The following is a 27,363-nucleotide window of genomic DNA, read 5'->3' on the forward strand; positions in this document are numbered from 1 at the left end:
GAATTGATCTGTCGCTGCCTTTTCTTCTTGCTAAGGTTCGTATGGAAATGGTTTCTGGGTATACGGAGGATGTATAGGGGGGTACAGGGGAATGTATAGGCGACTGGATGAATATTGGGGCAATGTATAGGTGGCTGGATGAGTATGGGGGGATGTATAGGTGGGTGGATGAATATGGGGGGAGTATACAGGGGGTGTATAGGCAGCTAGATGAGTATATAGGGGGCTGGATGAGTATGAGGGTGTATAGGGCTGGATGAGTATGGGGATATACAGGGGGCTGGATGAGTATGGGGATATATAGGGGGCTGGATTAATATGGGGTATGTATAGGGCACTGGATGAGTATGGGGGTTATACAGGGGGATGTATAGGGGGCTGGATGAGTATGGGGGTATTCACGGGGGTGTATAGGGGGCTGGATGAATATGGGGGTGTATAGGGTGCTGGATGAGTATGGGGGATGTATAGGGGGCTGGATGAATATGGGGGATGTATAGGGGGCTGGATGAATATGGGATATGTATAGGGCACTGGATGAGTATGGGGGTACAGGGGGATATGTAGACGGCTGGATGAATAGGGGGATGTATAGGCAGGAGGATGAGTATGGGGGTATACAGGGGGATGTATAGGGGGCAGGCTGAGTATGGGGGGTATACAGGGGGATGTATAGGGGGCAGGCGGAGTATGGGGGGTATACAGGGGGGTGAATAGGGGGCTGGATGAATATGGGGTATGTATAGGGGACTGGATGAGTATGGGTGGTGTATAGGGTACTGGATGAGTATGTGGGGTATACAGGGGAATGTATAGGGGGCTGGATGAATATGGGGGTATACAGGGGGATGTATAGGCAGCTGGATGAATATGGGGGGGTATAGGCGGCTGGATGAATATGGGGGTATACAGGGATTTATAGGTGGGGGGGGAGTATACAGGGGGATATATAGGTGGCTGGATGAGTATGGGGGGGATGTATAGGTGGGTGGATGAATATGGGGGGAGTATACAGGGGGTGTATAGGCAGCTAGATGAGTATGGGGATATACAGGGGGCTGGATGAATATGGGGTATGTATAGGGCACTGGATGAGTATGGGGGTTATACAGGGGGATGTATAGGGGGCTGGATGAGTATGGGGGTATTCACGGGGGTGTATAGGGGCTGGATGAGTATGGGGGATGTATAGGGGGCTGGATGAGTATGGGGGATGTATAGGGGGCTGGATGAATATGGGGGATGTATAGGGGGCTGGATGAATATGGGATATGTATAGGGCACTGGATGAGTATGGGGGTACAGGGGGATATGTAGACGGCTGGATGAATAGGGGGATGTATAGGCAGGAGGATGAGTATGAGGGTATACAGGGGGATGTATAGGGGGCAGGCTGAGTATGGGGGTATACAGGGGGGTGTATAGGGGGCTGGATGAATATGGGGGATGTATAGGGGGCTGGATGAATATGGGATATGTATAGGGCACTGGATGAGTATGGGGGTACAGGGGGATATGTAGACGGCTGGATGAATAAGGGGATGTATAGGCAGGAGGATGAGTATGAGGGTATACAGGGGGATGTATAGGGGGCAGGCTGAGTATGGGGGTATACAGGGGGGTGAATAGGGGGCTGGATGAATATGGGGTATGTATAGGGTACTGGATGAGTATGTGGGGTGTATAGGGGCTGGATGAGTATGTGGGGGTATACAGGGGGTGTATAGGGGGCTGGTTGAGTATGGGGTATACAGGGGCATGTATAGGGGGCTGGATGAATATGGGGGTATACAGGGGGATGTATAGGCAGCTGGATGAATATGGGGGGGTATAGGCGGCTGGATGAATATGGGGGGGTACGGGGATTTATAGGTGTGGGAGTATACAGGGGGATATATAGGTGGCTGCATGAGTATGGGGGTATACAGGGGGGTGTATAGGGGACTGGATGAGTATGGGGGTGTATAGGGCACTGGATGAGTATGGGGGGTGTATAGGGGACTGGATGAGTATGGGGGGGGGGTGTATAGGGGACTGGATGCGTATGGGGGGTGTATAGGGGACTGGATGCGTATGGGGGGTGTATAGGGGACTGGATGCGTATGGGGGGTGTATAGGGGACTGGATGCGTATGGGGGGTGTATAGGGGACTGGATGCGTATGGGGGGTGTATAGGGGACTGGATGCGTATGGGGGGTGTATAGGGGACTGGATGCGTATGGGGGGTGTATAGGGGACTGGATGCGTATGGGGGGTGTATAGGGGACTGGATGCGTATGGGGGGTGTATAGGGGACTGGATGCGTATGGGGGTGTATAGGGGACTGGATGAGTATGGGGGGTGTATAGGGGACTGGATGAGTATGGGGGGTGTATAGGGGACTGGATGAGTATGGGGGGTGTATAGGGGACTGGGGGTGTATAGGGGACTGGATGCGTATGGGGGGTGTATAGGGGACTGGATGAGTATGGGGGGTGTATAGGGGACTGAATGCGTATGGGGGGTGTATAGGGGACTGGATGAGTATGGGGGGTGTATAGGGGACTGAATGCGTATGGGGGGTGTATAGGGGACTGAATGCGTATGGGGGGTGTATAGGGGACTGGATGCGTATGGGGGGTGTATAGGGGACTGGATGCGTATGGGGGGTGTATAGGGGACTGGATGCGTATGGGGGGTGTAATGGGGACTGGATGCGTATGGGGGGTGTATAGGGGACTGGATGCGTATGGGGGGTGTATAGGGGACTGGATGCGTATGGGGGTGTATAGGGGACTGGGGGTGTATAGGGGACTGGATGCGTATGGGGGGTGTATAGGGGACTGGATGAGTATGGGGGGTGTATAGGGGACTGGATGAGTATGGGGGGTGTATAGGGGACTGGGGGTGTATAGGGGACTGGATGAGTATGGGGGGTGTATAGGGGACTGGATGTGTATGGGGGGTGTATAGAGGACTGGATGCGTATGGGGGGTGTATAGGGGACTGGATGCGTATGGGGGTGTATAGGGGACTGGATGCGTATGGGGGTGTATAGGGGACTGGATGCGTATGGGGGTTGTATAGGGGACTGGATGAGTATGGGGGTGTATAGGGGACTGGATGCGTATGGGGGGTGTATAGGGGACTGGATGAGTATGGGGGGTGTATAGGGACTGGATGCGTATGGGGGGTGTATAGGGGACTGGATGAGTATGGGGGGTGTATAGGGACTGGATGCGTATGGGGGGTGTATAGGGGACTGGATGCGTATGGGGGTGTATAGGGGACTGGATGCGTATGGGGGGTGTATAGGGGACTGGATGCGTATGGGGGGTGTATAGGGGACTGGATGCGTATGGGGGGTGTATAGGGGACTGGATGAGTATGGGGGGTGTATAGGGGACTGAATGCGTATGGGGGGTGTATAGGGGACTGGATGCGTATGGGGGGTGTATAGGGGACTGGATGCGTATGGGGGGTGTATAGGGGACTGGGGGTGTATAGGGGACTGGATGTGTATGGGGGGTGTATAGAGGACTGGATGCGTATGGGGGGTGTATAGGGGACTGGATGAGTATGGGGGGTGTATAGGGACTGGATGCGTATGGGGGGTGTATAGGGGACTGGATGCGTATGGGGGTGTATAGGGGACTGGATGCGTATGGGGGGTGTATAGGGGACTGGATGCGTATGGGGGGTGTATAGGGGACTGGATGAGTATGGGGGTGTATAGGGGACTGGATGACTATGGGGGTGTATAGGGGACTGGATGAGTATGGGGGTGTTTAGGGGACTGGATGTGTATAGGGGACTGGATGAGTATAGGGGACTGGATGCGTATGGGGGTTGTATAGGGGACTGGATGCGTATGGGGGTTGTATAGGGGACTGGATGAGTATGGGGGTGTATAGGGGACTGGATGCGTATGGGGGGTGTATAGGGGACTGGATGAGTATGGGGGTGTATAGGGACTGGATGCGTATGGGGGGTGTATAGGGGACTGGATGCGTATGGGGGTGTATAGGGGACTGGATGCGTATGGGGGGTGTATAGGGGACTGGATGCGTATGGGGGGTGTATAGGGGACTGGATGCGTATGGGGGGTGTATAGGGGACTGGATGAGTATGGGGGTGTATAGGGGACTGGATGAGTATGGGGGTGTATAGGGGACTGGATGAGTATGGGGGTGTTTAGGGGACTGGATGTGTATAGGGGACTGGATGAGTATAGGGGACTGGATGCGTATGGGGGTTGTATAGGGGACTGGATGCGTATGGGGGTTGTATAGGGGACTGGATGAGTATGGGGGTGTATAGGGGACTGGTTGAGTATGGGGGTGTATAGGGGACTGGATGCGTATGGGGGGTGTATAGGGGACTGGATGCGTATGGGGGTGTATAGGGGACTGGATGCGTATGGGGGTGTATAGGGGACTGGGGGTGTATAGGGGACTGGATGCGTATGGGGGGTGTATAGGGGACTGGATGAGTATGGGGGGTGTATAGGGGACTGGATGCGTATGGGGGTGTATAGGGAACTGGGGGTGTATAGGGGACTGGATGCGTATGGGGGGTGTATAGGGGACTGGATGAGTATGGGGGGTGTATAGGGGACTGGATGAGTATGGGGGGTGTATAGGGGACTGGATGAGTATGGGGGTGTATAGGGGACTGGATGTGTATAGGGGACTGGATGAGAATGGGGGTTGTATAGGGGACTGGATGAGTATGGGGGTTGTATAGGGGACTGGATGAGTATGGGGATGTATAGGGGACTGGATGAGTATGGGGGTGTATTGGGGACTGGATGAGTATGGGGGTGTATAGGGGACTGGATGAGTATAGGGGACTGGATGAGTATGGGGGTGTATAGGGGACTGGATGTGTATAGGGGACTGGATGAGTATGGGGGTTGTATAGGGGACTGGATGAGTATGGGGGTTGTATAGGGGACTGGATGAGTATGGGGATGTATAGGGGACTGGATGAGTATGGGGGTGTATTGGGGACTGGATGAGTATGGGGGTGTATAGGGGACTGGTTGAGTATGGGGGACTGGATGCGTATGGGGGTGTATAGGTGGCTGCATGAGTATGGGGGGTATACAGGGGGATGTATAAGGGGCTGGATGAGTATAGGGGACTGGATGAGTATGGGGGTGCATAGGGGACTGGATGAGTATGGGGGGAGTATAGGGGACTGGATGAGTATGGGGGGTGTATAGGGGACTGGATGAGTATGGGGGGTGTATAGGGGACTGGATGAGTATGGGGGTGTATAGGGGACTGGATGAGTATGGGGGGTGTATGGGGACTGGATGAGTATGGGGGGTGTATAGGGGCTGGATGAGTATGTGGGGTATATAGGGGGCTGGTTGAGTATGGGGTATACAGGGGCATGTATAGGGGGCTGGATGAATATGGGGGTATACAGGGGGATGTATAGGCAGCTGGATGAATATAGGGGGTATAGGCGGCTGGATGAATATGGGGGTATACAGGGGGATTTATAGGTGGCTGGATGAGTATGGGGGGGTATACAGGGGGATGTATAGGGGGCTGGATGAGTATGGGGTATACAGGGGCATGTATAGAGCTGGATGGGTTGCGGGGTGTTGGACTTTGTGGTCTGTCATTTGGGGGTTCGGGGCGGTGGGCCGGCCGTGTTGGGGTTCGGGGCGGTGGGCCGGCCGTGTTGGGGGTTCGGGGCGGTGGGCCGGCCGTGTTGGGCTTCATCTTTCTTTCCTACTCAGGATCCATTTTGGGGAGATCACCAGTAACCAGATGCTGCTGGGGGTCATGGAGGACCTGAAGAGCGGCACCATCTCGCGGGTGACGGAGCGGCGGGTAAGTCACCTGATGCCTCTTTCCCAGTCACTTCCTCTTTGTCCTATTCGGCTCGTGACCTTTTACCTTTGACCTCCCCAGGATGTGATGGGGGTGAACATGGCCGCCCTGCAGCTCCTGAAGAGGGAGATCGAAGCCAAAGAAGAGGTTCTGTTCTTCGCAGACGCCACCGACCGCTTCGAGGACAAGAGAAGAAAGCGGAAAAAGAAGGAGAAGCTGCTGCTGACCCTCGTGTAACGTCCGAGCTCCCCGGGCTGTTATAATGGTGATAATGAACTTGGAGCCCTCCATGGTCACTGCTGCGGTAGGGGAGGACCCCTGGGCTCTGACCTGTACAGTGCTGCCCCCCAGAGGACAATAGTTTTAATAAAAAGATTTTGTAAGTCCTGGAAATGAAGATAATTTTCTTATTACGTCTCATCAGGTCTGCGGAGGCGGGGGTTGGGCAGTTTGGGGGGGGGGGTCACCGTGATGTAGTTTCCTGTTCTCTCTATTACTGCATCCATTTGCTAAACCAGAGAGCAGAGCTGGACACAGGCGGATTTAACCCTTTGCCACCCCTCCTCCTATAGAAATAATTGACGTGATTTTCCGCATGGAGCCGTTTTATAAATGTATTTTATTTAGATTTGTAATAAGAAAATAGATTTGATTTATGTCTGGACTGGAAATGACTCCGATCAGACGTCAAACATCCGGGCTGCAGGATAAAGAAAATAAGGGGTTAATGTAAAGAATGAGATGCAGGACCCCCCCTTATATCGTCCAAGTTATCTGCTCCAATCAGCCCCCCCCCATGTCTTGCACCTCACCGGCGGCATCTCTCGGATTCCTCAGAATCTCCAGTCTTGAGTGGGGGGTTGTGCTGATCAGTCTGACCCTGGACCCCAATACTTTGTAGGGTTTTCCCTCAGATTCACGCTCATAAATGGCATCAGTTAGGACCGGTGGTGGCGGAGTTAAGGATTAAATATAGCGATCATGTGACGAGCCGAAAAGAGCGGAGGGGGAATCAGTCACCAGAAAAACCAACTACAAGCCCATGAACCCCCATTATACAGTTATCAAAACAACCAACAGAAACAGCAGAGTCACTGTGTACATACATTACATTACTTATCCTGTACTGATCCTGAGTTATATCCTGTATTATACTCCAGAGCTGCACTCACTATTCTGCTGGTGGAGTCACTGTGTACATACATTACTTATCCTGTACTGATCCTGAGTTATATCCTGTATTATACTCCAGAGCTGCACTCACTATTCTGCTGGTGGAGTCACTGTGTACATACATTACATTACTTATCCTGTACTGATCCTGAGTTACATCCTGTATTATACTCCAGAGCTGCACTCACTATTCTGCTGGTGGAGTCACTGTGTACATACATGACATTACTTGTCCTGTACTGATCCTGAGTTACATCCTGTATTATACTCCAGAGCTGCACTCACTATTCTGCTGCTGGAGTCACTGTGTACATACATTACTTATCCTGCACTGATCCTGAGTTACATCCTGTATTATACTCCAGAGCTGCACTCACTATTCTGCTGGTGGAGTCACTGTGTACATACATTACATTACTTATCCTGTACTGATCTTGAGTTATATCCTGTATTATACTCCAGAGCTGCACTCACTATTCTGCTGCTGGAGTCACTGTGTACATACATTGCATTACTTATCCTGTACTGATCCTGAGTTACATCCTGTATTATACTCCAGAGCTGCACTCACTATTCTGCTGGTGGAGTCACTGTGTACATACATTACATTACTTATCCTGTACTGATCCTGAGTTACATCCTGTATTATACCCCAGAGCTGCACTCACTATTCTGCTGCTGGAGTCACTGTGTACATACATTACTTATCCTGTACTGATCCTGAGTTATATCCTGTATTATACTCCAGAGCTGCACTCACTATTCTGCTGGTGGAGTCACTGTGTACATACATTACATTACTTATCCTGTACTGATCTGGAGTTACCTCCTGTATTATACTCCAGAGCTGCACTCACGATTCTGCTGGTGGAGTCACTGTGTACATACATTACATTAATTATCCTGTACTGTTCCTGAGTTACATCCTGTATTATACTCCAGAGCTGCACTCACTATTCTGCTGGTGGAGTCACTGTGTACATACATTACATTACTTATCCTGTACGGATCCTGAGTTATATCCTGTATTATACTCCAGAGCTACACTCACTATTCTGCTGGTGGAGTCACTGTGTACATACATTACATTACTTATCCTGTACTGATCCTGAGTTATATCCTGTATTATACTCCAGAGCTGCACTCACTATTCTTCTGGTGGAGTCACTGTGTACATACATTACTTATCCTGTACTGATCCTGAGTTACATCCTGTATTATACTCCAGAGCTGCACTCACTATTCTGCTGGTGGAGTCACTGTGTACATGCATTACATTACTTATCCTGTACTGATCCTGAGTTATATCCTGTATTATACTCCAGAGCTGCACTGTAAAGCCGGTCATACATTTTGGAGAGTTGTAGGTGACCCCTGTTCCTCCCGCTCGGCTCGGCCTTGTGAACATTAGGATAGGGCAGGATCCTCCACTCCCCCACCTGTGCCTTCTGGACGCCGTTCGATGTGTCAGCCGGAGCTGGTGATTCTGCGGGACCGTATGTCCATCTCATGTGTATGATGTTCCCCGCATATAGATGTCGGGGGATCATGTTGACTTAATATTCCCTGCTCCTTTTGTGGGCTATTAGAGGAGTGTGGTGGCGGCGGTTTTCTTCCCGCACGCTCGTGAGGCCTCGGACTTTGTGGTAGTTGGTGCCCCTCCCCTGCGGTCGATGTGGTAGTCGGTGCCCCTCCCCCGTGGTCTCTGTGGTAGTCGGTGCCCCTCCCCCGTGGTCTCTGTGGTAGTTGGTGCCCCTCCCCTGCGGTCTCTGTGGTAGTCGGTGCCCCTCCCCCGCCGTCCCTGGTGAAGGATATTTGCAGTCACGGGCAGGTACAGCGTCTCCACCTCAGTCTGGATCTCGATGCAGTGGGAACATTCGGCAGCTCCTTCCGGCCCCTCCAGACCTGCGGCCATCGCAAAGATCTCCACGTCCAGCCGCGTCTGCAAACCTGCAGCCACCTGAAGAAACGGGGGTGACGGATCGTACACGGAGTCATACATGAGGGGGGGGGGGGGGGGACACTTGATTAGGGTGTCATGATTAGGGACACTTACCGGGCCCGGGGCGTACAGGACTCTCAGACCAGTGCCGGGCGGCGGCTGCTTCACACAGAACCTGCCAGAAACCACATCTATTAGTGGGAGAGTCTGCGGGGAGTTCTCACCCAGCTTTCCCAGACTCCTGCATAGTCTCTGCTGTGCCATGCTGGGTCGTCGGACAGCTGGGTGACATTTTAACCATTTGATTGGCGAAGACTCCCGGAGCTTCTCTGCTCTAAAACGCCACTTTACCTTCTAGTTGGTGTTTCAATTTGACTGTTTCTTCTATCTCTGTTTGCTGTCAGTGAATGGGAACATTCTTATCTACACCTTCGGTCAGGATGGGTTTTCAGCCCCATCCTTAGGCTCTGTTCACATCACGTTTTTTCCTTTTGTTCAGCGCGTATGACCGGATAGCCCCCGACGTGCGCACGCTAAACGTAACCGTGTCCATAGCGCTCTGTTACCTTCTTTTAGTCTCTGATGCGCTCTTTGGCGGTATGGACCACCACACGTGACCCCGCGAAGAAGCGCCACGATACGTCACGGGCTGTAATAGCTTTTACTGCGTGCCGTTAAACATAAGAAAAAAACAAGATGTGGACAAAACCGCAGCCGTGTCCGGTCTACACAATCCTGCCAGCTCAGCACACCGATACATTTTACCTGCACTGATACATTGTAACAAACTCAGGACAGGGGAGATATTTGTGCTGATGTGTGGAGCTCGCAGAGGGTTGTCTGGACTGGATACAATGGTAACAAACCCTCACCTGTGAGAAGTTTGAGCTCTATACAGGTTTTTGTAGACTCTGGATGTAAACAAAAATGTCCAGTCACTGACAGCAAGCAGAGATCTTGATAAAAAGAACACTTGAAACACATAGGAAAAAGCATGAGCCGGATGCTAAAAATAAAGTGCGCCGGAGTGAATTGTGATTGGAGGAAATCTACTAAAAAGGTGGAGACCACGCCCAGTAAGCCACACCCAGTAGGCCACACCCACTTCTGAGAAATGTTTTGTGCAAATAAGTCACACGCCATCAACTTTTTCAAGCCAAAAAAACTGGCGCAAATCTAATAATAAATTCCCCTGAACTCCATTACAAAGTTCCTGAACCTTTCTTATACAACATACAGAAGACTGCGCTGGCCCTTTAAGCAGCGCTCAGGTGGTCTGACCAGCAGGGGGCGGGTTACCTGCAGAAGTCCACCCCGATGTTCTTGATGGTGACGCTGGTGGAGTACGTGTAGCCTTCTCTGAGGACCCCGAACCGAACCACGGAGGGGATGAGGTGGAATCCCCGGGGAACGCGTGAGGAAGCGGAGGTGGACGCCGTCCGGACGCTGCGTCTTACCGGATCTTCCAACGTGGCGAACTAGAAATATGAAGGAGAAGAAACGGAGGACAAGGGTCAGCGGAGCGTCCGGGATTATCATACCCGAGCCGTCCGCTCACTGCAAATATCCACTGACCACAGACATAGCGCTGACCTCCCCATAACAGTGTATCACCAACAGATCCCCCATAACAGTGTATCATCCACAGATGTCCCCATAACAGTGTATCACCCACAGATGTCCCCATAACAGTGTATCCTCCACAGATGTCCTCATAACAGTGTATCACCCACAGATGTCCCCATAACAGTGTATCACCCACAGATGTCCCCATAACAGTGTATCACCCACAGATGTCCCCATAACAGTGTATCACCCACAGATGTCCCCATAACAGTGTATCCTCCACAGATGTCCCCATAACAGTGTATCCTCCACAGATGTCCCCATAACAGTGTATCATCCACAGATGTCCCCATAACAATGTATCATCCACAGATGTCTCCATAACAGTGTATCACCCACAGATGTCTCCATAACAGTGTATCACCCACAGATGTCCCCATAACAGTGTATCACCCACAGATGTCCCCATAACAGTGTATCATCCACAGATGTCCTCATAACAGTGTATCACCCACAGATGTCTCCATAACAGTGTATCCTCCACAGATGTCCTCATAACAGTGTATCCTCCACAGATGTCCCCATAACAGTGTATCACCCACAGATGTCCACATAACAATGTATCACCCACACATGTCCCCATAACAGTGTATCACCCACAGATGTCCCCATAACAGTGTATCCTCCACAGATGTCCCCATAACAGTGTATCACCCACAGATGTCCACATAACAATGTATCACCCACACATGTCCCCATAACAGTGTATCACCCACAGATGTCCCCATAACAGTGTATCCTCCACAGATGTCCCCATAACAGTGTATCACCCACAGATGTCCCCATAACAGTGTATCATCCACAGATGTCCTTATAACAGTGTATCCTCCACAGATGTCCCCATAACAGTGTATCACCCACAGATGTCCCCATAACAGTGTATCCTCCACAGATGTCCCCATAACAGTGTATCATCCACAGATGTCCCCATAACAGTGTATCCTCCACAGATGTCCCCATAACAGTGTATCCTCCACAGATGTCCCCATAACAGTGTATCATCCACAGAAGTCCCCATAACAGTGTATCATCCACAGATGTCCCCATAACAGTGTATCATCCACAGAAGTCCCCATAACAGTGTATCCTCCACAGATGTCCCCATAACAGTGTATCATCCACAGAAGTCCCCATAACAGTGTATCATCCACAGATGTCCCCATAACAGTGTATCATCCACAGAAGTCCCCATAACAGTGTATCATCCACAGAAGTCCCCATAACAGTGTATCATCCACAGATGTCCCCATAACAGTGTATCATCCACAGAAGTCCCCATAACAGTGTATCCTCCACAGATTTCCCCATAACAGTGTATCACCCACAGATGTCCCCATAACAGTGTATCCTCCACAGATGTCCCCATAACAGTGTATCATCCACAGAAGTCCCCATAACAGTGTATCATCCACAGATGTCCCCATAACAGTGTATCATCCACAGATGTCCCCATAACAGTGTATCACCCACAGATGTCCCCATAACAGTGTATCACCCACAGATGTCCCCATAACAGTGTATCACCCACAGATGTCCTCATAACAGTGTATCATCCACAGATGTCCTCATAACAGTGTATCATCCACAGATGTCCCCATAACAGTGTATCACCCACAGATGTCCCCATAACAGTGTATCACTCACAGATGTCCCCATAACAGTGTATCACCCACAGATGTCCCCATAACAGTGTATCATCCACAGATGTCCTCATAACAGTGTATCATCCACAGATGTCCCCATAACAATGTATCACCCACAGATGTCCTCATAACAGTGTATCATCCACAGATGTCCTCATAACAATGTATCACCCACAGATGTCCCCATAACAGTGTATCACCCACAGATGTCCCCATAACAGTGTATCCTCCACAGATGTCTCCATAACAGTGTATCATCCACAGATGTCCCCATAACAGTGTATCACCCACAGATGTCCTCATAACAGTGTATCACCCACAGATGTCCTCATAACAGTGTATCACCCACAGATGTCTCCATAACAGTGTATCACCCACAGATGTCTCCATAACAGTGTATCACCCACAGATGTCCTCATAACAGTGTATCACCCACAGATGTCTCCATAACAGTGTATCACCCACAGATGTCTCCATAACAGTGTATCATCCACAGATGTCCTCATAACAGTGTATCACCCACAGATGTCCCCATAACAGTGTATCACCCACAGATGTCCTCATAACAGTGTATCATCCACAGATGTCCCCATAACAGTGTATCACCCACAGATGTCCCCATAACAGTGTATCACCCACAGATGTCCTCATAACAGTGTATCATCCACAGATGTCCCCATAACAGTGTATCACCCACAGATGTCCCCATAACAGTGTATCACCCACAGATGTCCCCATAACAGTGTATCACCCACAGATGTCCTCATAACAGTGTATCACCCACAGATGTCCCCATAACAGTGTATCACCCACAGATGTCCTCATAACAGTGTATCACCCACAGATGTCCTCATAACAGTGTATCACCCACAGATGTCTCCATAACAGTGTATCACCCACAGATGTCCTCATAACAGTGTATCACCCACAGATGTCCTCATAACAGTGTATCACCCACAGATGTCCCCATAACAGTGTATCACCCACAGATGTCCTCATAACAGTGTATCCTCCACAGATGTCCTCATAACAGTGTATCCTCCACAGATGTCCCCATAACAGTGTATCATCCACAGATGTCCTCATAACAGTGTATCCTCCACAGATGTCTCCATAACAGTGTATCACCCACAGATGTCCCCATAACAGTGTATCACCCACAGATGTCCTCATAACAGTGTATCATCCACAGATGTCCTCATAACAGTGTATCATCCACAGATGTCCTCATAACAGTGTATCACCCACAGATGTCCCCATAACAGTGTATCACCCACAGATGTCCCCATAACAGTGTATCACCCACAGATGTCCTCATAACAGTGTATCATCCACAGATGTCCTCATAACAGTGTATCACCCACAGATGTCCCCATAACAGTGTATCACCCACAGATGTCCCCATAACAGTGTATCACCACAGATGTCCCCATAACAGTGTATCACCCACAGATGTCCCCATAACAGTGTATCATCCACAGATGTCCCCATAACAGTGTATCACCCACAGATGTCCTCATAACAGTGTATCACCCACAGATGTCCCCATAACAGTGTATCACCCACAGATGTCCCCATAACAGTGTATCACCCACAGATGTCCCCATAACAGTGTATCATCCAAAGATGTCCTCATAACAGTGTATCCTCCACAGATGTCTCCATAACAGTGTATCATCCACAGATGTCCCCATAACAGTGTATCATCCACAGATGTCCCCATAACAGTGTATCACCCACAGATGTCCTCATAACAGTGTATCACCCACAGATGTCCTCATAACAGTGTATCACCCACAGATGTCCCCATAACAGTGTATCACCCACAGATGTCCTCATAACAGTGTATCACCCACAGATGTCCTCATAACAGTGTATCACCCACAGATGTCCCCATAACAGTGTATCACCCACAGATGTCCCCATAACAGTGTATCACCCACAGATGTCCCCATAACAGTGTATCGCCCACAGATGTCCCCATAACAGTGTATCACCCACAGATGTCCCCATAACAGTGTATCACCCACAGATGTCCCCATAACAGTGTATCATCCACAGATGTCCCCATAACAGTGTATCACCCACAGATGTCCCCATAACAGTGTATCGCCCACAGATGTCCCCATAACAGTGTATCACCCACAGATGTCCCCATAACAGTGTATCATCCACAGATGTCCCCATAACAGTGTATCATCCACAGATGTCCCCATAACAGTGTATCCTCCACAGATGTCCCCATAACAGTGTATCACCCACAGATGTCCCCATAACAGTGTATCACCCACAGATGTCCCCATAACAGTGTATCATCCACAGATGTCCCCATAACAGTGTATCACCCACAGATGTCCCCATAACAGTGTATCATCCACAGATGTCCTCATAACAGTGTATCACCCACAGATGTCTCTATAACAGTGTATCACCCACAGATGTCTCATAACAGTGTATCACCCACAGATGTCCCCATAACAGTGTATCGCCCACAGATGTCCTCATAACAGTGTATCACCCACAGATGTCCTCATAACAGTGTATCATCCACAGATGTCCCCATAACAGTGTATAACCCACAGATGTCCTCATAACAGTGTATCACCCACAGATGTCCCCATAACAGTGTATCACCCACAGATGTCTCCATAACAGTGTATCACCCACAGATGTCCTCATAACAGTGTATCACCCACAGATGTCCCCATAACAGTGTATCCTCCACAGATGTCCCCATAACAGTGTATCATCCACAGATGTCCTCATAACAGTGTATCACCCACAGATGTCCCCATAACAGTGTATCACCCACAGATATCCCCATAACAGTGTATCACCCACAGATGTCCTCATAACAGTGTATCCTCCACAGATGTCCTCATAACAGTGTATCCTCCACAGATGTCCTCATAACAGTGTATCACCCACAGATGTCCCCATAACAGTGTATCACCCACAGATGTCCCCATAACAGTGTATCACCCACAGATGTCCCCATAACAGTGTATCACCCACAGATGTCCCCATAACAGTGTATCACCCACAGATGTCTCCATAACAGTGTATCATCCACAGATGTCCCCATAACAGTGTATCCTCCACAGATGTCCTCATAACAGTGTATCGCCCACAGATGTTCCCATAACAGTGTATCACCCACAGATGTCCCCATAACAGTGTATCACCCACAGATGTCCCCATAACAGTGTATCCTCCACAGATGTCCCCATAACAGTGTATCACCCACAGATGTCTCCATAACAGTGTATCACCCACAGATGTCCCCATAACAGTGTATCACCCACAGATGTCCCCATAACAGTGTATCATCCACAGATGTCCCCATAACAGTGTATCACCCACAGATGTCCTCATAACAGTGTATCCTCCACAGATGTCCCCATAACAGTGTATCACCCACAGATGTCCCCATAACAGTGTATCACCCACAGATGTCCTCATAACAGTGTATCACCCACAGATGTCTCCATAACAGTGTATCACCCACAGATGTCTCCATAACAGTGTATCACCCACAGATGTCCTCATAACAGTGTATCACCCACAGATGTCTCCATAACAGTGTATCACCCACAGATGTCCCCATAACAGTGTATCACCCACAGATGTCCCCATAACAGTGTATCACCCACAGATGTCCTCATAACAGTGTATCACCCACAGATGTCTCCATAACAGTGTATCATCCACAGATGTCCCCATAACAGTGTATCATCCACAGATGTCCCCATAACAGTGTATCACCCACAGATGTCCTCATAACAGTGTATCACCCACAGATGTCTCCATAACAGTGTATCATCCACAGATGTCCCCATAACAGTGTATCATCCACAGATGTCCCCATAACAGTGTATCACCCACAGATGTCCCCATAACAGTGTATCACCCACAGATGTCCCCATAACAGTGTATCACCCACAGATGTCCTCATAACAGTGTATCACCCACAGATGTCCTCATAACAGTGTATCACCCACAGATGTCCCCATAACAGTGTATCACCCACAGATGTCCTCATAACAGTGTATCACCCACAGATGTCCTCATAACAGTGTATCACCCACAGATGTCCCCATAACAGTGTATCATCCACAGATGTCCTCATAACAGTGTATCACCCACAGATGTCCCCATAACAGTGTATCACCACAGATGTCCCCATAACAGTGTATCACCCACAGATGTCCCCATAACAGTGTATCATCCACAGATGTCCCCATAACAGTGTATCACCCACAGATGTCCCGATAACAGTGTATCATCCACAGATGTCCCCATAACAGTGTATCACCCACAGATGTCCTCATAACAGTGTATCACCCACAGATGTCCCCATAACAGTGTATCACCCACAGATGTCCCCATAACAGTGTATCACCCACAGATGTCCCCATAACAGTGTATCATCCAAAGATGTCCTCATAACAGTGTATCACCCACAGATGTCCTCATAACAGTGTATCATCCACAGATGTCCCCATAACAGTGTATCACCCACAGATGTCCCCATAACAGTGTATCATCCACAGCTGTCCCCATAACAGTGTATCACCCACAGATGTCCCCATAACAGTGTATCATCCACAGATGTCCCCATAACAGTGTATCATCCACAGATGTCCCCATAACAGTGTATCATCCACAGATGTCCCCATAACAGTGTATCATCCACAGATGTCCCCATAACAGTGTATCATCCACAGATGTCCCCATAACAGTGTATCACCCACAGATGTCCTCATAACAGTGTATCATCCACAGATGTCCCCATAACAGTGTATCACCCACAGATGTCCCCATAACAGTGTATCATCCACAGATGTCCCCATAACAGTGTATCATCCACAGATGTCCCCATAACAGTGTATCACCCACAGATGTCCCCATAACAGTGTATCACCCACAGATGTCCTCATAACAGTGTATCACCCACAGATGTCCTCATAACAGTGTATCACCCACAGATGTCCCCATAACAGTGTATCACCCACAGATGTCCTCATAACAGTGTATCACCCACAGATGTCCTCATAACAGTGTATCACCCACAGATGTCCTCATAACAGTGTATCACCCACAGATGTCCCCATAACAGTGTATCACCCACAGATGTCCTCATAACAGTGTATCACCCACAGATGTCCTCATAACAGTGTATCACCCACAGATGTCCCCATAACAGTGTATCATCCACAGATGTCCCCATAACAGTGTATCACCCACAGATGTCCTCATAACAGTGTATCACCCACAGATGTCCTCATAACAGTGTATCACCCACAGATGTCCCCATAACAGTGTATCACCCACAGATGTCCTCATAACAGTGTATCACCCACAGATGTCCTCATAACAGTGTATCACCCACAGATGTCCTCATAACAGTGTATCACCCACAGATGTCCCCATAACAGTGTATCACCCACAGATGTCCTCATAACAGTGTATCACCCACAGATGTCCTCATAACAGTGTATCCTCCACAGATGTCTCCATAACAGTGTATCATCCACAGATGTCCCCATAACAGTGTATCATCCACAGATGTCCCCATAACAGTGTATCACCCACAGATGTCCTCATAACAGTGTATCACCCACAGATGTCCTCATAACAGTGTATCACCCACAGATGTCCCCATAACAGTGTATCACCCACAGATGTCCTCATAACAGTGTATCACCCACAGATGTCCTCATAACAGTGTATCACCCACAGATGTCCCCATAACAGTGTATCACCCACAGATGTCCCCATAACAGTGTATCATCCACAGATGTCCCCATAACAGTGTATCCTCCACAGATGTCCCCATAACAGTGTATCACCCACAGATGTCCCCATAACAGTGTATCACCCACAGATGTCCCCATAACAGTGTATCATCCACAGATGTCCCCATAACAGTGTATCACCCACAGATGTCCTCATAACAGTGTATCACCCACAGATGTCCTCATAACAGTGTATCATCCACAGATGTCCCCATAACAGTGTATCACCCACAGATGTCTCCATAACAGTGTATCACCCACAGATGTCTCCATAACAGTGTATAACCCACAGATGTCCTCATAACAGTGTATCACCCACAGATGTCCCCATAACAGTGTATCACCCACAGATGTCCCCATAACAGTGTATCCTCCACAGATGTCCCCATAACACTGTATCACCCACAGATGTCCCCATAACAGTGTATCACCCACAGATGTCTCCATAACAGTGTATCACCCACAGATGTCCCCATAACAGTGTATAACCCACAGATGTCCTCATAACAGTGTATCACCCACAGATGTCCCCATAACAGTGTATCACCCACAGATGTCCCCATAACAGTGTATCACCCACAGATGTCCCCATAACAGTGTATCACCCACAGATGTCCCCATAACAGTGTATCCTCCACAGATGTCCCCATAACAGTGTATCACCCACAGATGTCCTCATAACAGTGTATCACCCACAGATGTCCTCATAACAGTGTATCACCCACAGATGTCCCCATAACAGTGTATCATCCACAGATGTCCCCATAACAGTGTATCCTCCACAGATGTCCTCATAACAGTGTATCACCCACAGATGTCCCCATAACAGTGTATCCTCCACAGATGTCCCCATAACAGTGTATCACCCACAGATGTCCTCATAACAGTGTATCACCCACAGATGTCCCCATAACAGTGTATCACCCACAGATGTCCCCATAACAGTGTATCACCCACAGATGTCCCCATAACAGTGTATCATCCAAAGATGTCCTCATAACAGTGTATCCTCCACAGATGTCTCCATAACAGTGTATCATCCACAGATGTCCCCATAACAGTGTATCATCCACAGATGTCCCCATAACAGTGTATCACCCACAGATGTCCTCATAACAGTGTATCACCCACAGATGTCCTCATAACAGTGTATCACCCACAGATGTCCCCATAACAGTGTATCACCCACAGATGTCCTCATAACAGTGTATCACCCACAGATGTCCTCATAACAGTGTATCCTCCACAGATGTCCTCATAACAGTGTATCATCCACAGATGTCCTCATAACAGTGTATCCTCCACAGATGTCTCCATAACAGTGTATCATCCACAGATGTCCCCATAACAGTGTATCACCCACAGATGTCCCCATAACAGTGTATCACCCACAGATGTCCCCATAACAGTGTATCATCCACAGATGTCCCCATAACAGTGTATCCTCCACAGATGTCCCCATAACAGTGTATCACCCACAGATGTCCCCATAACAGTGTATCACCCACAGATGTCCCCATAACAGTGTATCATCCACAGATGTCCCCATAACAGTGTATCACCCACAGATGTCCCCATAACAGTGTATCATCCACAGATGTCCTCATAACAGTGTATCACCCACAGATGTCTCTATAACAGTGTATCACCCACAGATGTCTCATAACAGTGTATCATCCACAGATGTCCCCATAACAGTGTATAACCCACAGATGTCCTCATAACAGTGTATCACCCACAGATGTCCCCATAACAGTGTATCGCCCACAGATGTCCTCATAACAGTGTATCACCCACAGATGTCCTCATAACAGTGTATCATCCACAGATGTCCCCATAACAGTGTATAACCCACAGATGTCCTCATAACAGTGTATCACCCACAGATGTCCCCATAACAGTGTATCACCCACAGATGTCTCCATAACAGTGTATCACCCACAGATGTCCTCATAACAGTGTATCACCCACAGATGTCCCCATAACAGTGTATCACCCACAGATGTCCCCATAACAGTGTATCACCCACAGATGTCCCCATAACAGTGTATCACCCACAGATGTCCCCATAACAGTGTATCCTCCACAGATGTCCCCATAACAGTGTATCACCCACAGATGTCCTCATAACAGTGTATCACCCACAGATGTCCCCATAACAGTGTATCCTCCACAGATGTCCCCATAACAGTGTATCACCCACAGATGTCCTCATAACAGTGTATCCTCCACAGATGTCCCCATAACAGTGTATCACCCACAGATGTCCTCATAACAGTGTATCACCCACAGATGTCTCCATAACAGTGTATCACCCACAGATGTCCCCATAACAGTGTATCCTCCACAGATGTCCCCATAACAGTGTATCACCCACAGATGTCCTCATAACAGTGTATCACCCACAGATGTCCTCATAACAGTGTATCATCCACAGATGTCCCCATAACAGTGTATCACCCACAGATGTCCCCATAACAGTGTATCCTCCACAGATGTCCTCATAACAGTGTATCACCCACAGATGTCCTCATAACAGTGTATCACCCACAGATGTCCTCATAACAGTGTATCACCACAGATGTCCCCATAACAGTGTATCATCCACAGATGTCCCCATAACAGTGTATCACCCACAGATGTCCCCATAACAGTGTATCATCCACAGATGTCCCCATAACAGTGTATCACCCACAGATGTCCTCATAACAGTGTATCACCCACAGATGTCCCCATAACAGTGTATCACCCACAGATGTCCTCATAACAGTGTATCACCCACAGATGTCCCCATAACAGTGTATCACCCACAGATGTCCCCATAACAGTGTATGATCCACAGATGTCCCCATAACAGTGTATCACCCACAGATGTCCCCATAACAGTGTATCACCCACAGATGTCCCCATAACAGTGTATCACCCACAGATGTCCCCATAACAGTGTATCACCCACAGATGTCCCCATAACAGTGTATCACCCACAGATGTCCCCATAACAGTGTATCATCCACAGATGTCCCCATAACAGTGTATCACCCACAGATGTCCCCATAACAGTGTATCACCCACAGATGTCCCCATAACAGTGTATCATCCACAGATGTCCCCATAACAGTGTATCACCCACAGATGTCCTCATAACAGTGTATCCTCCACAGATGTCCCCATAACAGTGTATCACCCACAGATGTCCCCATAACAGTGTATCATCCACAGATGTCCCCATAACAGTGTATCACCCACAGATGTCCTCATAACAGTGTATCATCCACAGATGTCCCCATAACAGTGTATCATCCACAGATGTCCCCATAACAGTGTATCATCCACAGATGTCCCCATAACAGTGTATCCTCCACAGATGTCCCCATAACAGTGTATCATCCACAGATGTCCCCATAACAGTGTATCATCCACAGATGTCTCCATAACAGTGTATCCTCCACAGATGTCCCCATAACAGTGTATCACCCACAGATGTCCCCATAACAGTGTATCACCCACAGATGTCTCCATAACAGTGTATCATCCACAGATGTCCTCATAACAGTGTATCACCCACAGATGTCCCCATAACAGTGTATCATCCACAGATGTCCCCATAACAGTGTATCACCCACAGATGTCCTCATAACAGTGTATCCTCCACAGATGTCCCCATAACAGTGTATCACCCACAGATGTCCCCATAACAGTGTATCATCCACAGATGTCCCCATAACAGTGTATCACCCACAGATGTCCTCATAACAGTGTATCCTCCACAGATGTCCCCATAACAGTGTATCATCCACAGATGTCCCCATAACAGTGTATCATCCACAGATGTCCCCATAACAGTGTATCACCCACAGATGTCCCCATAACAGTGTATCACCCACAGATGTCCCCATAACAGTGTATCACCCACAGATGTCCTCATAACAGTGTATCACCCACAGATGTCCTCATAACAGTGTATCATCCACAGATGTCCCCATAACAGTGTATCACCCACAGATGTCCCCATAACAGTGTATCACCCACAGATGTCCCCATAACAGTGTATCATCCACAGATGTCCTCATAACAGTGTATCACCCACAGATGTCCCCATAACAGTGTATCACCCACAGATGTCCCCATAACAGTGTATCACCCACAGATGTCTCCATAACAGTGTATCACCCACAGATGTCCCCATAACAGTGTATCACCCACAGATGTCCTCATAACAGTGTATCATCCACAGATGTCCTCATAACAGTGTATCATCCACAGATGTCCTCATAACAATGTATCACCCACAGATGTCCCCATAACAGTGTATCACCCACAGATGTCCTCATAACAGTGTATCCTCCACAGATGTCTCCATAACAGTGTATCATCCACAGATGTCCCCATAACAGTGTATCATCCACAGATGTCCCCATAACAGTGTATCACCCACAGATGTCCTCATAACAGTGTATCCTCCACAGATGTCCCCATAACAGTGTATCCTCCACAGATGTCCTCATAACAGTGTATCCTCCACAGATGTCTCCATAACAGTGTATCATCCACAGATGTCCCCATAACAGTGTATCATCCACAGATGTCCCCATAACAGTGTATCATCCACAGATGTCCCCATAACAGTGTATCACCCACAGATGTCCTCATAACAGTGTATCACCCACAGATGTCTCCATAACAGTGTATCACCCACAGATGTCTCCATAACAGTGTATCACCCACAGATGTCCTCATAACAGTGTATCACCCACAGATGTCTCCATAACAGTGTATCACCCACAGATGTCCCCATAACAGTGTATCACCCACAGATGTCCTCATAACAGTGTATCACCCACAGATGTCTCCATAACAGTGTATCACCCACAGATGTCTCCATAACAGTGTATCATCCACAGATGTCCCCATAACAGTGTATCATCCACAGATGTCCCCATAACAGTGTATCACCCACAGATGTCCCCATAACAGTGTATCACCCACAGATGTCCTCATAACAGTGTATCACCCACAGATGTCCTCATAACAGTGTATCACCCACAGATGTCCCCATAACAGTGTATCACCCACAGATGTCCTCATAACAGTGTATCACCCACAGATGTCCTCATAACAGTGTATCACCCACAGATGTCCCCATAACAGTGTATCATCCACAGATGTCCTCATAACAGTGTATCACCCACAGATGTCCCCATAACAGTGTATCACCCACAGATGTCCCCATAACAGTGTATCACCACAGATGTCCCCATAACAGTGTATCACCCACAGATGTCCCGATAACAGTGTATCATCCACAGATGTCCCCATAACAGTGTATCACCCACAGATGTCCTCATAACAGTGTATCACCCACAGATGTCCCCATAACAGTGTATCACCCACAGATGTCCCCATAACAGTGTATCACCCACAGATGTCCCCATAACAGTGTATCATCCAAAGATGTCCTCATAACAGTGTATCCTCCACAGATGTCTCCATAACAGTGTATCATCCACAGATGTCCCCATAACAGTGTATCATCCACAGATGTCCCCATAACAGTGTATCACCCACAGATGTCCTCATAACAGTGTATCACCCACAGATGTCCTCATAACAGTGTATCACCCACAGATGTCCCCATAACAGTGTATCACCCACAGATGTCTCCATAACAGTGTATCACCCACAGATGTCCTCATAACAGTGTATCACCCACAGATGTCCTCATAACAGTGTATCACCCACAGATGTCCCCATAACAGTGTATCACCCACAGATGTCCCCATAACAGTGTATCATCCACAGATGTCCCCATAACAGTGTATCCTCCACAGATGTCCCCATAACAGTGTATCACCCACAGATGTCCCCATAACAGTGTATCACCCACAGATGTCCCCATAACAGTGTATCATCCACAGATGTCCCCATAACAGTGTATCACCCACAGATGTCCTCATAACAGTGTATCACCCACAGATGTCCTCATAACAGTGTATCATCCACAGATGTCCCCATAACAGTGTATCACCCACAGATGTCTCCATAACAGTGTATCACCCACAGATGTCTCCATAACAGTGTATAACCCACAGATGTCCTCATAACAGTGTATCACCCACAGATGTCCCCACAACAGTGTATCACCCACAGATGTCCCCACAACAGTGTATCACCCACAGATGTCCCCATAACAGTGTATCACCCACAGATGTCCCCATAACAGTGTATCCTCCACAGATGTCCCCATAACAGTGTATCACCCACAGATGTCCTCATAACAGTGTATCATCCACAGATGTCCCCATAACAGTGTATCACCCACAGATGTCTCCATAACAGTGTATCACCCACAGATGTCCCCATAACAGTGTATAACCCACAGATGTCCTCATAACAGTGTATCACCCACAGATGTCCCCATAACAGTGTATCACCCACAGATGTCCCCATAACAGTGTATCACCCACAGATGTCCCCATAACAGTGTATCACCCACAGATGTCCCCATAACAGTGTATCCTCCACAGATGTCCCCATAACAGTGTATCACCCACAGATGTCCTCATAACAGTGTATCACCCACAGATGTCCTCATAACAGTGTATCACCCACAGATGTCCCCATAACAGTGTATCATCCACAGATGTCCCCATAACAGTGTATCCTCCACAGATGTCCTCATAACAGTGTATCACCCACAGATGTCCCCATAACAGTGTATCCTCCACAGATGTCCCCATAACAGTGTATCACCCACAGATGTCCTCATAACAGTGTATCACCCACAGATGTCCCCATAACAGTGTATCCTCCACAGATGTCCCCATAACAGTGTATCACCCACAGATGTCCCCATAACAGTGTATCCTCCACAGATGTCCCCATAACAGTGTATCATCCACAGATGTCCCCATAACAGTGTATCACCCACAGATGTCCTCATAACAGTGTATCACCCACAGATGTCCCCATAACAGTGTATCCTCCACAGATGTCCCCATAACAATGTATCATCCACAGATGTCCTCATAACAGTGTATCACCCACAGATGTCCCCATAACAATGTATCACCCACAGATGTCCCCATAACAGTGTATCACCCACAGATGTCCTCATAACAGTGTATCACCCACAGATGTCCCCATAACAGTGTATCACCCACACATGTCCCCATAACAGTGTATCACCCACAGATGTCCCCATAACAGTGTATCCTCCACAGATGTCCCCATAACAGTGTATCACCCACAGATGTCCCCATAACAGTGTATCACCCACAGATGTCTCCATAACAGTGTATCACCCACAGATGTCCCCATAACAGTGTATCCTCCACAGATGTCCTCATAACAGTGTATCACCCACAGATGTCCCCATAACAGTGTATCCTCCACAGATGTCCCCATAACAGTGTATCCTCCACAGATGTCCTCATAACAGTGTATCCTCCACAGATGTCCTCATAACAGTGTATCACCCACAGATGTCCCCATAACAGTGTATCACCCACAGATGTCCCCATAACAGTGTATCACCCACAGATGTCCCCATAACAGTGTATCATCCACAGATGTCCCCATAACAGTGTATCACCCACAGATGTCCCCATAACAGTGTATCACCCACAGATGTCTCCATAACAGTGTATCATCCACAGATGTCCCCATAACAGTGTATCCTCCACAGATGTCCTCATAACAGTGTATCCTCCACAGATGTCCCCATAACAGTGTATCACCCACAGATGTCCCCATAACAGTGTATCACCCACAGATGTCTCCATAACAGTGTATCCTCCACAGATGTCCCCATAACAGTGTATCACCCACAGATGTCCCCATAACAGTGTATCACCCACAGATGTCCCCATAACAGTGTATCGCCCACAGATGTTCCCATAACAGTGTATCACCCACAGATGTCCCCATAACAGTGTATCACCCACAGATGTCCTCATAACAGTGTATCACCCACAGATGTCCCCATAACAGTGTATGATCCACAGATGTCCTCATAACAGTGTATCACCCACAGATGTCTCCATAACAGTGTATCCTCCACAGATGTCCTCATAACAGTGTATCGCCCACAGATGTCTCCATAACAGTGTATCCTCCACAGATGTCCCCATAACAGTGTATCGCCCACAGATGTTCCCATAACAGTGTATCACCCACAGATGTCCCCATAACAGTGTATCACCCACAGATGTCCTCATAACAGTGTATCACCCACAGATGTCCCCATAACAGTGTATGATCCACAGATGTCCCCATAACAGTGTATCACCCACAGATGTCTCCATAACAGTGTATCATCCACAGATGTCCCCATAACAGTGTATCCTCCACAGATGTCCTCATAACAGTGTATCCTCCACAGATGTCCCCATAACAGTGTATCGCCCACAGATGTTCCCATAACAGTGTATCACCCACAGATGTCCCCATAACAGTGTATCACCCACAGATGTCCTCATAACAGTGTATCACCCACAGATGTCCCCATAACAGTGTATCCTCCACAGATGTCCTCATAACAGTGTATCCTCCACAGATGTCCCCATAACAGTGTATCGCCCACAGATGTTCCCATAACAGTGTATCACCCACAGATGTCCCCATAACAGTGTATCCTCCACAGATGTCCTCATAACAGTGTATCGCCCACAGATGTTCCCATAACAGTGTATCACCCACAGATGTCCCCATAACAGTGTATCACCCACAGATGTCCTCATAACAGTGTATCACCCACAGATGTCCTCATAACAGTGTATCACCCACAGATGTCCCCATAACAGTGTATGATCCACAGATGTCCCCATAACAGTGTATCATCCACAGATGTCCTCATAACAGTGTATCACCCACAGATGTCCCCATAACAGTGTATCACCCACAGATGTCCTCATAACAGTGTATCGCCCACAGATGTTCCCATAACAGTGTATCACCCACAGATGTCCCCATAACAGTGTATCACCCACAGATGTCCTCATAACAGTGTATCACCCACAGATGTCCCCATAACAGTGTATCACCCACAGATGTCCCCATAACAGTGTATCACCCACAGATGTCCCCATAACAGTGTATCACCCACAGATGTCCCCATAACAGTGTATCATCCACAGATGTCCCCATAACAGTGTATCCTCCACAGATGTCCCCATAACAGTGTATCACCCACAGATGTCCTCATAACAGTGTATCACCCACAGATGTCCCCATAACAGTGTATCACCCACAGATGTCCCCATAACAGTGTATCACCCACAGATGTCCCCATAACAGTGTATCACCCACAGATGTCCCCATAACAGTGTATCACCCACAGATGTCCTCATAACAGT

At 48.4% G+C, this 27,363-nt stretch overlaps 1 protein-coding gene and 1 long non-coding RNA gene across 2 annotated transcripts in view; one reads left to right on the forward strand and one right to left on the reverse strand.

The window, feature by feature from the left end:
• Positions 1-6,221, forward strand: LOC142728721 (uncharacterized). The gene is made up of 3 exons (XR_012877736.1): positions 1-35; positions 5,735-5,828; positions 5,910-6,221. It is a non-coding gene; the product is annotated as an uncharacterized LOC142728721 (long non-coding RNA).
• Positions 6,222-8,586: 2,365 nt separating this feature from the next.
• SPAG17 (sperm associated antigen 17) overlaps positions 8,587-27,363 on the reverse strand; it is a 158,949-nt gene continuing 140,172 nt past the window's right edge. Inside the window, exons 41-43 of the mRNA XM_075849108.1 lie at positions 10,243-10,421; positions 9,058-9,118; positions 8,587-8,961 (exon numbers count right to left, since the gene is read on the reverse strand). Of these exons, the coding sequence (XP_075705223.1) occupies positions 8,587-8,961; positions 9,058-9,118; positions 10,243-10,421 (615 nt within the window). The remainder of the gene's footprint in view (positions 8,962-9,057; positions 9,119-10,242; positions 10,422-27,363) is intronic.

This window comes from Rhinoderma darwinii, unplaced genomic scaffold, assembly GCF_050947455.1.
Source record: "Rhinoderma darwinii isolate aRhiDar2 unplaced genomic scaffold, aRhiDar2.hap1 Scaffold_684, whole genome shotgun sequence".
Classification (NCBI taxonomy): domain Eukaryota; kingdom Metazoa; phylum Chordata; class Amphibia; order Anura; family Rhinodermatidae; genus Rhinoderma; species Rhinoderma darwinii.